General features: G+C 42.8%; 1 protein-coding gene across 5 annotated transcripts in view; it reads left to right on the forward strand.

Moving 5' to 3' along the window:
* The window catches only part of sdk1b (sidekick cell adhesion molecule 1b), a 231,808-nt gene that overhangs the window by 69,322 nt on the left and 146,467 nt on the right, over positions 1-16,019 (forward strand). For 3 of the 5 annotated variants that reach the window (XM_071505372.1, XM_071505371.1, XM_071505369.1), the window contains one exon: positions 9,572-9,649. The exons of the other annotated variants lie outside the window; for them this stretch is intronic. In XM_071505372.1, the coding sequence (XP_071361473.1) occupies positions 9,572-9,649 (78 nt within the window). The remainder of the gene's footprint in view (positions 1-9,571; positions 9,650-16,019) is intronic. 5 annotated transcript variants of the gene reach the window in all.

Below are 16,019 nucleotides of genomic sequence, written 5' to 3' on the forward strand. Positions count from 1 at the left end.
CTAGCGAAATGAAAATGTTGTCCCTGTCACCAGAGCGATGCCTTTAGCACCCACACAGCACTGGAGTGATTGCAGCACTCCTGCTGTATATGCCACCGTCTGCTGAAAATATCCCAGGAGAGATAGAGATTTGCTAAAAGTTTTAGCAGTGCAGAGGTGGTGTGACTCCTTCTGCTCTGTGATTCCTGATTCCACATCAAATCTTTTATTTCATTTAATTTTTTTGGAGTAAAAGATAAAATTACATGCCATTTTTCATCTCATCATTTCACACCTCAAATAGTATAATTTATGAATGAAACATGTTGTCTGGGTCTGTTTGACTTCTCTGAGAGGTAGGAAGATTTTATTTTAGAAATTATGTTTTCATCAGGTTTAAAATGGGTTATGTCAGGGATATATTCCTTTTACTTTATTATTATTTGAAATATCTGCTGCCCCACTTTTACACCCTCCACCAAACACACATTCAAGAGATAAAACATGAAAGTGTCCATCAGAATCCAAAATTATAGTTCATGTAAACCACAGGAGATAGAAATGACAATATAAGATCATACACCCTTTAATTTTGTGTCATACCAATATCAATATACCAGTTTCAGACAAAATATGATGATGATGTTTGATTCACTGAGACACTAGTTAATCTAGTTAATCCTTAGTGTTTTTGGTTCCATCATGCAACATGAAGCAACCTGAAGAGAACATTCAGAGCTTGTGATTTTTAACTGTAATTTACCATTAGCATGATGCAGTACACCTGTCAGTATTCACTTTCAATTCCACATTACTTAGCACAGATGTGAGAACTTTCTATGCTGCATAAATCTTTCAATTGCACCATGAAAACACAAGCATTTAGAATGACACTTTGTTGTGTATTTTCTGCATGAGGTGTTTTGCATTAAAAGTGGTTTTAATAATACATCATAGTTCTTGCAAGACAACCTCTAAAAACAAGTTAGAAACATAGAACAGATGCTTGTTTATTATGTTGTACATATCAGTGAAGTGTCTTGGTTATGATGCATAAATCTGCACACAGTAAGTTATTTTAGGCATGATAATGAGGAGATATGCATCCATTATAGTTCCTCAGAAGACATTACAGAAAATCAGTTGTTTCTAAGATTGAAGTCATTTTGCACAAGGCCAGTCTTACATGGTGTCTAAGAAATGGTTATTATATGAATTCTCTGGACTCTCACTCATAGAATAGAAGTCTACGGTATTTGACCCACATTATAAAAGGGAAAAAATTATTTTGCTAAACATTTACAGTGTTCAGATTTTGCTTTAGGTGTTGTTGAGCATTATTAATATGCAAGAAAACCTCCAGAGCGAAGAGTTGCTTTGCTCTCCACAGTGAGGAGACTGCTGCAGAGCCACAGCCGGGGAGAGAGACTGCAGAGCAGGGAGGACTCGCTGTTGGGCTCCCTGCTGATTAGCTTGATTAATTAGACCTAGACTTTATCAAAGTGATGTTTGGAGTTTGTTTGCAAAGAGGCTCTCAGTAACGATAGCAGTTGTATTTGTGCTGTCACTGTGCCTGTTTGCTTTTCCAAACATCCACTGTTTATTCCTGTCTCACTCCCATAACCCTCATCACACTGATTTACTTCAAATATTACAGCTGTTTTTTTGGTCAAAATGATAATTTCCTTTTAAGTTTTCATTTGTCAATGTCACTAATTAACAAAATGAATGTCACTCTCAGTTGTACAGCCTGGAGTTTTTCTTGTCATGTCTTTTATAGATCTCGGTTTCTGGCTGTCATAACTAGCTCATGGAGAGACATTTTTTTCATAAACACTCATTGACTCCTCTTCTCAAATCCCAGGAGAATCCCTGTTTTTGCCAGCAATGCAAGGCTTGTCAGTCTGTGCCAGAGCCGGAGGTGTCACTATGCCAAAGACCAAAACATTAAAATGTTCTGGACATTTTTTACTCCCACCATAAATTCTCCTGTAGAATACTCCGGCAGGGAAGAGCTAGAGAGAGGGGGGTGAAGTTAAGTGAGAGAATGACAGGTGAAGGTGAAGACACACTGGATTATGATAAACACCTTCCAGTTCAAGCAGAGCTCACGTATTTATTCCCTCTTCTTCTGTAGCCACAATAGCTTAGGTCCCTTCCTTCCTCTCCAAGCCAGGGGATCTTTGCCAAAAACAATATCGTTACACACAAACCACAGGACACTTGTGGTGAACTTGTGTGTCTGTGAAAGGAAAGAGAGTGCTGTTGTATGTGTTCGTTTATCAAGTTTGTTTATCATGCGTGCCGATAAGCCTTTCAGACAGACTGGCAGATGGGCTGCGTGTGAAATTACTTTTTCTTTTGCTTTCCAATAACTTCATATAATATCTTCCATTTCTCCTCTGTTCCCCTTACACTTGTACACATTGCTTCTCTTTCATATCCACACACACACTCAATTACTCTCACACCCAGACACATATCGCTTTACTCTCTCACCCCTTATGTTCGATCAGTCTCCCCCTGTCTCCCCACGCCGACAGCCAATAGTGGAGCTGATGGTGTAAAGGCCATTTTCAGAGCGCTGCTGTGTCTTCCCCATTAGCTATTCATGAGCTTTCCTGGCTCAGGTCTGTATACCTGGATTGGTGCGTTCAGGAGATGCAGCGGCTGACTGAATGTGGATTAACGAGAGTGTCACGTTCAATACAGGCATGTGGTGTCACCAGGAGGGAGCGGGAGCGGGAGAGGGAGAGAGAATGCTTGTTTATCTCATCAACAGGCCAAAAGGAAAAGCAGGTGCTGACCTGAGCCAATTTGTTTTGTACAGCTGAAACAGAAGATAGATTAGCTGTGTTTATCGTGTAACAATCGTGCAAGACCGTGTGCACGAGTTGATGTTTTTGGCATCTCTGCTGTGTGCATACAGCATTTCACAGTGCTGACCTTTTGTCACCATATTCATAAAGGCATTTCTAAGTGATTAAGGGAAAGAAATCGAGAAAAAAATTGAGAGACTGAAATGAAGGAGTGAGTGAATAAAAGTGCTGACGAGTGCGCGTTGAGGTGCAGAACCGAAGAGTAGGTTTAGAGCTCGAACGGGGGGAGGAGGAATCGAAGGGAAGTGAGAGGGCGTTCAGTGAAGTGAGAGGGAAATCACTTGTCACCTGAAATCACCTGTCCTTTTTAATCTGGAGTCAAACTGAGCTGAACTACAAAGGACAAGGAATACCAGTGACTGCTCTGTCTTCATGTGTGTCTTCTCCTCAAGCGTGTTTTAAATCCACAAGATTGTATATGGGCTGCCAGATACCTGAGTGATCTACAACATTGCTTTGCTCTTTCTGCATGCACACACACACACACACACACACACACACACACACACACACACACACACACACACACACACACACACACACACACACACACACACAACTCACCACATTGACTTACAAATTGCAAGAAGTCTCAGAGAGATGAAACTCTGAACTCTGAATTCCTGACTAGCTTTGAAGTTTTCCAACATCTCTCTCTTTCACCGTCTCGTGTCCCTCACCCGTAACTCTGTATGAGAGAGGGGGTACGGTATCAGCTGCTCTCCTCGGAAAAGTCTCTGTAATTGGCCTTTTTTAAAATCTCTTTTTTCAAGTTATCTGCTCCTAACTAGAGCTCTCTCTCTCATGGCCATTTGTCAGGATGACCCCATCCTCTGTGTCTTTGTGAATGGACTTATTTGAGACACTTGCATTTGTGAATAGATGTACAGCCACGTAGGGCTGAGTGATACATTGAATTAATTAGATAAATTTGAGTTTTTGTCTCTGAAACAATGTGAAAAATGCCTAAATCACAAAATCAAGATTAGTGCTTCCTCTGCTCTCAAATCCCAGCGGCAGCAGTTTTCTGTAGTTAAAACAGTAACAGAGGCTGTCACCGTTTTTTCCTTGGAGACGCCTGCATGTCTGAGCTTTGCCAGTCAGCGACAAGCTTGAGTACTGAACACGATGAAATAATACCAAAGAAAGGTAGACGTGTTACCTCAGTCATATGGAAATGTTTCGGTTTTGCAATGTCCGACATGGAACAGACCACCGTGCTGTGTAGAGTCTGTAAAACTCCACAGTGTTTCCGTTACATTGGCTCTACTTGGATGGCCCGACCTGTTTAGGGAACATAGGTAAATTAAAGTGTCCACTGATAGTCCTCATGTGGGGCATTTAGGGAACACCAGTAAATTGTAGCTACAGAAAATAAACTGGGTTACACTCCCCTCTAAACTGCCTGAGACTCTAGATGGAAACACCGCACCACCCACCACCACTGGTGAATTCTCAACCTGTGGGAAGCAGCACACCAAACCTTTTCCAGCACCTGAAACAGAAGCATGCAGAGGAATGGGAGCAACGCGTGTCTCTTCCAGGTCCTGATGCTTGCTCCCGTCCCAGTCCCAAAACAGCTAAGGAACAGCAAACCTTTTGCTATTTTTTCAGTGTCACTGTATATGACAAGACAGGATATTGTTGTCATTGTTGTTGTTTGTTGATATTGCATTTATACGGCGTAGCATTTTAATAAAGAGTATATGAAATATGTTATGTCTTGAATTCATGTAGACAGAAAAAAAAAAACAAATTGAGAGTCATCCATAATGCTTGAACTGTTTGGCTCTATCCCTGGGCTGTACAGCCAGGTATCACAAAGTCTCCAAGTATAGTAGAGTAGTAGGTTGAGCCAGACATTTTTCTCTTTTCAGCAGATCCATTGTCACGCTGCTTTAAAAGCTGCTTTACACAGACACTCATGGAATAATTTGTATTGTAACCTATTCAAACACCTTTTAATTTTTTAAAACCCTGTTTAATTTCCCTTAACAAAGAAACAACAGTCTGGGTCTTTTGGGTATAATTGCCAAATAGCATAGAACCATAATCCATCATCAAAAAAACTGAAGAGCAGCTTAACAAGAGTCAGAAATAGCAAATAAAACATCTGATTCTGTAATCATATTTGGCTTTTCTTATTCTAGTCCATGATTCACTAAGTCTCACACACACACACACACACACACATACACACACGCACACACACATACACTCAAGGCACAGATTCACAGTGTGTTTCTGTATCTACCCTGACATTAGCTCAGGTTATTCAGAGTTTGAATGAGTTGTCCTGTCTCTTTGCATTATGTGCTGATGACTGTGTTCTTGTCTGTCTGAGTGTGGACACTTTTGAAATGTTGTTTTTTTTTTTTCCTCTTGAGTCGGGGCCAAGAATCAGTTAGGCCTGAAAGGTTCATATTCCCCACTGGAATTTACTCATGCAGGTCTCTGTGGCTTAGTTGCAGTATTAGAGTGAATATTAGTCCTGTGGCCTGCAGTTTTCCCCCAGACACCAGCACAATAAGGCCCCTGAAAGCATGTGGTGCATGCTGTTAAAAAAAAACTTCAGTCACACAGCATCCTCACTTGATGGGGGGAAAAAAACTTAGAGAAAATAATGACTGACTCCCCCACAACCCTGCTTATTAAACTGGGACAACTACTGCTATTAATGACTTTTTGGTGAATATGAGAAAAGTATACCTGCAAACAAGCGCAACTCACAGTTTGTCTCAAAGAGTACTTGTGACAGCAAGATGATTAAAGGTATTTTGAACAGCCATCTCTTTAGACCACCCTAGCAGACGCCTCCTAAATTTTCACCCAAAAGAAATCTAAAAATACCCCCTCCACCTCCTCGGCGAAACGCTGAGAAATTGAAAAGCTAAACAATGAATTATTCGGCAAACAATGAGCACATGTGCCTCAAATACTTCTGACTGTTTTCTTAGTCATTATCAGTTGACTTGTTTGCTATTATTGGAAACATATGTGCTGGGATAAGCATGTTACTATGTATGTCTATATTTGTTTGTAAGCTCTCACATAAACATGGAAGTGAGTAAACAGCCAGAAAAGAAAGTCATATTGTATCTTGCCAAGGACATTTGTCATTGAATTAATTTGTCTGTAAGAAGAACATTTACAGAGACGGAGTCTGCCCTTCAAATGGTGTGTCACTGAGCTGCCCTTGTCTGATGAAGGAGGGAGGGAGGGGCAGACGGAGGGGGGGACGTTGAACGGGAGAGACGAGGGAGACATGGTGTGTGTTGCAGTGGGTGGCAGATGTTGTCACTGTGGAAAGGAGGAAGTAAAGGAAGTAAACATCCACGTTCGCACACATATACTTGCATTCAAGGAGCATATGGACTCATCCACAGTCAGGCATGAGCACAACACACACACACACACACTGAAATGCCTCCCACACAGCAGACAACAACAAATTAGTTAAATGTGTGAAGAAAAGGGCAGCGGGACAAAGACAGTGAATGAGTTAGTGAGAGAAGCAGTTCGGAGGAAGTGAAACTTTAAAGCTATTAAGTTTGTTTCGCACCCACACAGGTAACAGGTAAATGACATTGTCAGAGGACATCACATGTTCTCCTTCTGAACAGAAAGCTGTTTCAGTCCAGCTCAAAATCCATGCTACAGGGGGGAGATAAAAAGTGGATAGAGGTGAACATAGGGTGAGGATGGTGGAGACTGATGAAGGCAGATTTGATAAAAGGCTGGAAAAAGAGATGAAACGGTGAAGACTTTGGGACAAAGTTCAGAGTGTATGGCTGGGATGGACACTAGAGACGTGCTTCTGGTTCTTGCCTGAATTTTCCTGGCACCAGTATAAATGCAGCAGAACATGAATTACTCATCACCAGCACTGACGTCAGTGTTTCCCCTGAAGGGCTGAATACACAGTTTTCAGATATATTTTCTCTGGGGTGACGTCAAACTGTCTGTAACGAGGTATGTGAAGGTATGCTTTGTTGTTTTGTCCTGTTTTTTGGAGTGTTTGGGAAAAAAAAAACGTTAAAAATTAGGCATTACTCATGTCTATCTAGAACAGTCTCATTCATACTGGTGGACTATTTTAAGCTCATCTCTCCACTGGGTTTCTTTCACTTTGAAAACTCTGCAGGTCACATGGTTCACTGTGGTCACTCCATGTGAGAGTTGTGACAGTCACATGAATGAAATCAGGAGGAGGCGTGAAACCTCCTGTGTGTCAGGCATGGTAAGCAGCTGGTAGCCTAAAATATTTAGACTACCTGTTCAAAGGTGAGACGCCATGAGAATACGATGTCTTCTCCCGGTGTGATGCGAACTTAAAGGTAGAGGAAGTGCTGCTGGAGAAAGACTTGATATTTGAACTTAACAGCAGAACAAATACACCTGTCCCTTCAGTGGTCCCTCAGAAGCTCCGCCCCCCCAAAACTCATAGGATGTACATTGCCAAGGTTATGACACAATGGTGGAATCCAGAGCATCTCTTTCTCAAACCTGGAGCAAAAAAAAAAAACTTTATGATAAAATGTCACCAAACAACAGCATCCAAACACAACAGAGTAAAAACTAGTGCAAGTTTGTTGTTTAGATTGTGTTTACAAAACTACTGGATTAGTCATTTGTAGCTAAGGTAACAAGGAAGGTAACTTTACCTGGCATAGCATTTCAAATTACTCATCCAACCGAATAACTCCACTGTGCTTGCTCGCTTGTGTTTTTAGGTGTTAGTTGCACGTTGTACAGGCAAACAGAAACCTCGTCTACAGTCGCTGCTGCAAAGCTAACAAACAGAGAGGATGAGACATTCTCCCATAGCCAGCACACCAGCTCTAGACAGCCATACTCACAACTCTCCTGCTACTACAGCTACTACAGCTCCTGCTACAACATTGCACCAACAGCATATCTTGGCAAACTAGAACAGGGAGACAGTTATTCCGTTATTCCAAGTTAACTGCTCCTTCTCCTCCCACTGGTAATCCTTAAATTGACACTATCTTTAAATTTGCCATCTCTCACTCCCTTTCCCTTGTCCTGTGGACAAGTACAAACGCCCCGTGTTTGGTCTGAGCCACTTTGCTTATTTCCCATTTACGGAGCCCGGGCTGTGTAGGGAGTTTTTTTTCCCCAGCACACACACAGAACGGACAGCTAGCAGACCGTGAGGGGATGTTCAATGAATCTGACAAAATGCTCCACCTTGAAGCACTCACATGTGACCTCAGTGACTCTCGTATGACACTTGAATGTGTGTGAATGTCTCACAGAGGTTTAAATCAGGCATGGATTTTAAGTTCATTAGTATAATAAATGTCAAATTATCATTTTAATTAATACCGCAAATATGACCTGATTAGTAAGTGGAGAAAGCTTTATTCACTCTGTGTTCTCGCCCGTCTGTCTATTTTAAATCTTTGGAGGCTTTTGTGAGCAGAGAGCTGGACACAGACGGAGCCTCAGGATCTTTGCACTACTGCTTGAATAAAAAATAAAAATAAAAAAAAAAAAGAGTGCAGAGAAAAAGAAAAAAACGATGCTGCCGATTAGGATGCTACCCCTTCTGTCCTCCCAACTCTCTAACTCTCCTGCTCCCTGTGTGTTTCCCCTCCCTCACCCTTAACTTCTCGCCTCCACTTCTTTGCTGAGATGACCTTCTGCTCCCTCCCCTCTTTACCTCTGCCTGGTCTCGCGGGCTGTCACGGTGTTATCCCCGGTGCCGCGGGTTTGATCTCTACCTTCAATAATGAATGAAAGGATACAATTCGTCAATCACTTCAAAACCACGTAGCCCACAATGCTCAAGGTCAGAACAGTGGCAGCTGTCAGAGGGGATGATGGCTCGCACAAACAGGTGTGTGTGTGGAAGGCGCCCGGCCACATGCACCTCACGCACACGCAAAAGAGAGCGCCTGAGCTTTGGTAAAGGACGGGCAGACAAAAATTAGATAAATCGGAGGCGGGGAAGCAAAGGAGGCCACGCTTTTGATCTGAGGTCCTCTGCTGAAGAGGTTTGAAGTGATATAGATTTTAAAACAACAGGACAATGAACTTAGTTGTAGCAGAAAGTGAGAGGCTAATAGAAAGAAAGAGAAGCAGGGAGATGAAGTGATATTTTCTCTGAAGTATCCTCCTTGAGGTCCATACAGACTCACGCATTTGTGTGTGTCTGTGTGTGATGAGTGTGTCGAGAGAGATGGAGCCCCGGAGTCATGTTGTCAGACTATCACATGTATGAATTCAATTGTGTTTGGGAAATCTCTCAGTATCTGCATGGATCTGGGTCAAGTGTGTGTGCGTGCATGTGTATGTGTGTGATGTGAAAGTGGCGTGGTGGTCGTGTCCAACATGTACAGGAACGAATGGATATTGCCCTCAATCACCACTACATGATGGTACAAGTGGCACGCACACCACTCCACTCTGTCCTCTTCTATTGTCCTTTTCCAGATCTAACTATCAACGCAACCCTGACTGAGTGGATTGATGATGTGTGTGTGTGTGTGTGTGTGTGTGTGTCAGTGTGTCAATATAAGTCTGTTTTCTACCTACAGGGAGACTGTTTTTAATGAGGGGCTGTTATGAGGGGATGTAAAATCCTCAGGAAAAGGTAGGGAGAGGGGGGAGACTGGGGGATAAAAAGAAAGTGCAGAGAGGACAACAGAGGAATAATTATTGTCTGTATGTGTTTGTGTGTCATTCAGAAGTATCGGGGTGTTTTCACAGTCACTTGTGTACACAGCCTTCTTCAGAGGGAGAGGAGGCCGCCGTATCAGCGGGAGGTATTTATTTCACTCCCTCCCTACTCTCCCATTCACCTCCTCTCTCCTCCTGACGGCCTGTCTGCTCATCAGGAGATAGAAGCTGACAGTTGTTTGTGTGCGCGTGTGTTTCAGTGTGTGTGTGTGTGTCTTAGCAGATGTGCCCGGCAGTGTGGCCCACCTCTTAAATGTCACTGATCACAGTCTCTTCCACCTGATTACCCCCCACCCCACCGATCTCCCTCCACCTCCCCGCATATCATCTCTTTCCGTCTCTCACTCCTCATCTGCAGCCCTTCTAACCCATTTATTACCCCCTCTCCCTCCCCCATCCATGGACCTGCACTCCCATGACCCCATGCATTCACAACATAATTCCACAAGACATGAAAGGTTGAGAGGGTACACAGACACACACACACACACACATATGAACTAATGCTTGCAATGACATAATTTGCTTTGCTGCTGTACTAAAGCAGGATTTTGCACATAAAAATCCTGTTCAGTTAAAGCACAACATATTAAAACTTGACATTTCAACTAGATGCCCAGTACACAATACAGTGTACACACACACACACACACACACACACACACACACACACACACTCTGATATGTACACACATAGTTAGATTGACATTATTAAATGTCAGAGAAAGCAATAAACTGGCATTTTAAAACAACTGCTCAATCACAGTTTTGGTTAACATCCCAGTTTTGTTTAGGTTAAGAGAATTACACACTGGCCGGCCATTAAATGAACACAGTCCAAATCAATATAATCAAGTATTAATTATGCACATTTGTTCCCTTCACCTGCTGCTGTACCTGTTTCTAGCACAACAGAATGAGAACCGCAAGTGAAAAAGCTACGATTTGAGCTCAGCCTGTTTTCCAAATGTGTCTCTCCTTGAAAACCATTTGCTGTTAAAGAATATTCTATAGCTTGCAGCACATTATGCTATCACTGTCTTTGACACAAAGAAGCAAAGACGCGCACGAGCAAAGTCAAGCATGTTGACTTTGAACCCTGTATTCAATCGCAGACTGTTCGCCTCAGCTTTTATGTACCTGTGTGCGTTTGTGTGTACATGCATTTGTGACAGCGTAGGCAACATGTCTCCTGGTCTGGCATCTGCCAATCAGCATCTTCACAGACAGCTGTCAGTCAAAGCTTGCGGAAACCATGATTGGAGCAGGCAAGGAAGGCGCTTGGAGGAGTGAGCTGTGATTGGCCATCAGAGCAGGAAGAGAGGTTAGGGCGGTGTTATTCAGTCTTTAGTGAGAGATGCTTTGTTCTTGTAAGCAGTCTGACATTCAGTAGTCAATTAAAGCAGCTGCCAACTTGAAAAGCCACAAGTTAAACTCCTGATCAAAGTTCTACTTTCACATTGTGCTTGCCTCACCCACCAATCAGCTCCATCTACCGGCGGAGGATACATTTTAGTTTGTACTGCTGTTTTCTGTTGAAGAGCAGTACTTCTAGTCCCGTTCCCAGCGGACTCCTTGTCTTACAGTTAAGCTGAGGCCTGTTGGGATCGAGTGGGTGAGCTGTGGCCTTGTGGGTTTGCATCAGAGTCACTTTGATTTCATCATCAACAAAGGCAGCAGGTGTTTTCTGCTTAACTGTCGTCTTCTTTGGTCAGTAGATTGCTTCAGTTAGTTTTCTTTAAAGGACATGTGAGTGTGTGTGTGTGTGTGTGTGTTGAGAGAGGGAGCTGGCTATCACTTGTTTGCATAGGGACACTCACTGGGAGTGTTGGGCTGAGACTGGTTAGTTAGTCTTACTTTAAACAGTTAGGTGGCCATATGAGCTCAGGAGCAGTTTTTGCTTGTTGTTTTCCTCCTGTTCATATGTTAAAGATCACATTTTTTTGTGGTTCTAGTGTAAGCGAACAGGGATAAAAACACACTCCCCCTCCTCTGCAAAAATACATTCTAGAGGTTCAGCTGAAGTTGATATGACACTTCATCCATGGATATCTTTTCTAAAATTGCAGTCTTTTTTCTTTGTGTTACTGCCCCCAAAGGGACTAAGCACAGAAACTGTGACTTTTATTTGACTAACTCAGACTGCCGAAGCCTTATATTAGCTTCAGAGAAACGTAAGGATATATACAACACTGTGCAAAGGTTGTAGGCACTGTTAAGATGTTCAGATTCCAGGTTATGACCCCAAACATACAGCCAGTCATAAAGAGCTATCTTAAGCTAGAACAAGTCCCTGATTTCAACACCATGGAGTCAGTGTGGGATCACATGAAGAGACAGAAAACCCTGAGACAGAAGAACTGTGGCAAGTTCTCCAGGATGCTCTGAACAACCAACCTGCCCAGTATCTGGAAAAACTGTGATCAAGTGTATCTGGTAGAAGTGTATCTGTTTTTAAAGGGTGGTCACAATAAATACTGATTCGATCTATGAAGCTAATAGAAAATATTAGTGGCATTATTTTTGAAAGCATCCTCACTTAACTTTCTGTGCCTGAAACTTTAGCACGGTACTGCATATGAAGGACTGTGAATTTTCTCCCCCATCATTTACCTTGGAATCATATTAGAAAAGGGCTATTTAAAGACCAGTATGAAAAGGAGACAGGAGGAATAATTACAACAAGCAAAAACGGTTTCTTTATATATGGGCAGTTGAGTATTGTTTAAGACAGACAAATGTGAACCTGTTCTTTAGTGTGGAAGAGCTGGTGTCAAAGATAAAATCATACAGTGTGTGGTGTTTAATGAGGCTAATTGTTTGGCTTCTGGTCCAGTTCCTGCCTGTTGTTTTTATTAAGATGATTTTACACGTCTGGCATAGTTTAAAACTTTCAACATCACTTAACAGGAGAAAGGTGGAGTGAAAAACAGTATGCCATGAGGCAGAATTATTTTCTAATCCAGTTCATCAACTTTCAGGTCAGAGCCACAGCTCACCTGAAATTCACCTCACTCTCCTGAAGAGCACTCACCTCCAGCTCTCCCTGCAGAGTTGAGTTCTTCTTGCCTTTGTCTCTCAATCCACCACTTCAGTCAAATATTGAATTTCGCCAAGTTCTTAGTCTTTTCTGTGCAATTTACAGCATGAATCAGGAAGACAAACGGCTATTGATGGATGTCAGTTTTGATCCAGGAACCCTGGGGAAGATGTTGTCGAGCTGCAACAGCAACCAAGAACATTTATAGATAGTCCTTCATACCAAACACAATAACTTTGTTGAACTTGTAAACATCATTCACACTGAAATCAGGTCCTTTATTATTATTTGTACAGTACATGTTGTGCTAATTTTATCATTGTATTTATTGTTTGTGAGTCACAATGATGTGTTTTAACCAGCCTGTGAAACCAAAGGCAAATTTCCACATCGGTGGACAATAAAGATTATTATTATTATTTCCATGTGGAATTTGAGGTTCCCTAATGAAGTGACTGCAATCATACTCTAGCGCTTACCCTTTTTTTTTTTTTTTTTTCCAGTAGTGTGATTTGTGCTCTGTATTTTACTCTGCATACGTACTCCAACAATCAGTATGTGCAGGGTGTCTACTCTTCTCAGGTCGCAGCAATCCTATTTTTTCCCAGCTCTGTACATCCAGTACTCATCAACAGCATCAGTGACCATTTTTAAACAATTTTAGCATGTTTTCATCTGACTTGTCTGAACTCTTCAACTGGGAAATAAAATCTCATTTCTCAGCTCCTCCACTTTATATTGTTCAATTAATTAGCTTTTTTTCCTCATGTTCTGACTGGTAGCGACACGCCAAAAAACTCAACTCATAATTCTTCCTTTCGCCTCACACATTGTCAGTCCAATTAAGTATTTTTAAATGCCTGTTGCAACAAGCGCAGACAGACTTATTAGATTAAAAAGGAGTAAAACTCATTTGCACCCCCATAATCAAATAGACCGCTGTTACTGCTGCAAAAAAAACAAAACAAAAAAAAACGCTTAGCCATGAAACTTTTACTCGCTTATACATAGAGAAATGACTTGTTATAAAAGAGACTGATGTAGTTATTTGGTCCCCTTCAACCTCATGCGTCGAGAAGGCAGTGTGAAGGGTGAATGTGTGTGTGTACGTGAGAGAGTGAGACAGAGACAGAGAGACAGGCTATCGGTAAATCAGTATTCATAGACCATAGCCAGTTTTGCCAGGCCTGTCTCGCAGTAGGAGTTCAGCTCTATGAAGATAAAGTGATTTTTCTGGAGTGAGTGACCCTAATTCTGACCCGACACACACATACACATACACATACACACACACACACACACACACACACACACACACACACACACACACACACACACACACACACACACACTATACTCACACGTACACACTGTGGTATCCAATAATTAAGCAGGCACTGCAGGAGTGAGAGCTCAACTTTAGTTTCATTCCTGCTCTCTCTCTCTCTCTCTCTCTGCTCTCCACAGGGTTTTCTCTATATAAATGGATGCAAACTGGACTGTCTAAAGGTTTTTTTTCCACCATCTAGGACAAAATGGACAAACTCAAAACTTCCAACAAGACTATCAACACCTTTACCTGCGCTCTTGCCTCATGACCTCATGTTGAGCCAGGGGAAATTTCAGTCCTCACCACAGCTGTTGCAGTAAAATTTAGGATTCATTTTGGGATGTTTAATGCAGCACGATGTAAGAATAATGATCTTTACTGGCCCATTTGTAAAGGACACGTCATTTAGGGGCCTAATTTCCACTCGCCGTAAAAGTGCAGAGAGATGAAGAGGAGAGGAGAGAGAGAGGGCGGGATGATGGTAGACTGTCAGCCCCCGGAGCAGTGACCCTGCTCCTCTTCTCCTCCTGTCCTTTCATCCTCCTCTCCTCCCTCTCTCCTCTATCACAGCGCTCATCTCCCGGCAAATTGAATTCCTCCCCAGAATCTGCCTAAGCAGCTTCATAACCTGAGAGCGGAGTGGTGCACATGTTGCAGCAGGAAAAAAAATGTGTATTTATGTGCGCACATGTGCACATCTGACACTTCTTCCACATCTGGGGGCCAGTCTCTCCGCAACTTTCTTCCCAAAGGGAGGAAAAAGAAGGGACCTTGAGCTGCCACACACTTTGACAGAGAGAGACCGAGGGGTGACGAGAGATGGAGGGAAGAACGAAGAGAGGAGGAGGTGGCCCAGACAGACAGACAGGTGGCTGGATAGTACAGCTTGTGAGAAAGAAAGACTGTGGGGGAGAGAGTGATGTGTTGCCACTGAGTGACAGCGAGATAGACAGCGAGGAAGAAAGAGAGACAGATGACATCAGTGAATGAAACATGCTGTTAGCTGACCTTGTTCCTCTCAGACGTGATGTTCTCTATCTTTATTTGTAGTTCCTAATGGACTCTCTTTAAAGTGGAAGGAAGGGATTAAAGGGCCGTGAGGAATGGAGTTGGGGAGGCGGACAAAACATTCAGCTGTACACAATATGAAGTATGGAGAGAGTGGTAGATTAGTGACAAGGTGGAAGGGAGATCGAGGCAGGTACAAAATGTCCATGTGTTCTTTATTTGCCCAGTGTGTTCGGACACAGTACAGACACCAGCATTTCTAACTGAGGGTCAAATCTGGTTAGCTAAGGCTAGGTCTCTGCTCTCTCTCTCTCTTTCTCTCGCACACACACAAGCAGGCAGGCAGAGGTGAGTTATAGTGCTGGTCAGCAGTATGACATTGGAGTCTGCATTGCCAGCCATCGTCTGTAGAAACGGAATATTCCAAATAAATCCTTATGCTCAAATGCACTCTCTCTCTCTCTCTCTCTCTCTCTCTCTCTCTCTCTCTCTCTCTCTCTCTCTCTCTCTCTCTCTCTCTCTCTCTCTCTCTCTGTCTCACACACACACACACACACACACACACACACACACACACACACACACACACACACACACACAGTTGCATATAAATCGTAGATGGAACACTTCCCTCTTGTGCATGGAGCAGGCAGCTATCAATCTAAAAGAGAGGGGGGAGAGGGTGGAACTGTGGAAAGTAGAGAAAGAGAAGTGGACAAAAAGGTGGCCATGAGACATCCACAGGGACTAAGGAATAAGGAAGGGAACAGAGACAATGGAGACAAAGTGAGAGGGCTGGAGGGGAGACTGAACTGAGGAAGTTGAAATGGCAGGGAGGAGAAAAGATTAAGTTGACAGGAGGAGGAAGGAGAGACAGAGAGTATGTAATGTAAAACTCTGCCTTAGAGTTATGGACCTGTCCATACATACTGTAGCAAGCAGATAAGTCTGCCCCCTATAACCCAGTTTGTGTGTGTGTGTGTGTGTGTGTGTAAATGGTTGATGGCTTGAATAAATCTCATCGTCTGCAACCCCCTCTTACCCACACCCTACACCACCACCACCACCCCCCCCACAA

Source organism: Trachinotus anak, unplaced genomic scaffold (genome assembly GCF_046630095.1).
Source record: "Trachinotus anak isolate AG129_WGS33_773 ecotype Australia unplaced genomic scaffold, CSIRO_AGI_Tana_v1 ptg000019l, whole genome shotgun sequence".
NCBI classification, from domain to species: Eukaryota; Metazoa; Chordata; class Actinopteri; order Carangiformes; family Carangidae; genus Trachinotus; species Trachinotus anak.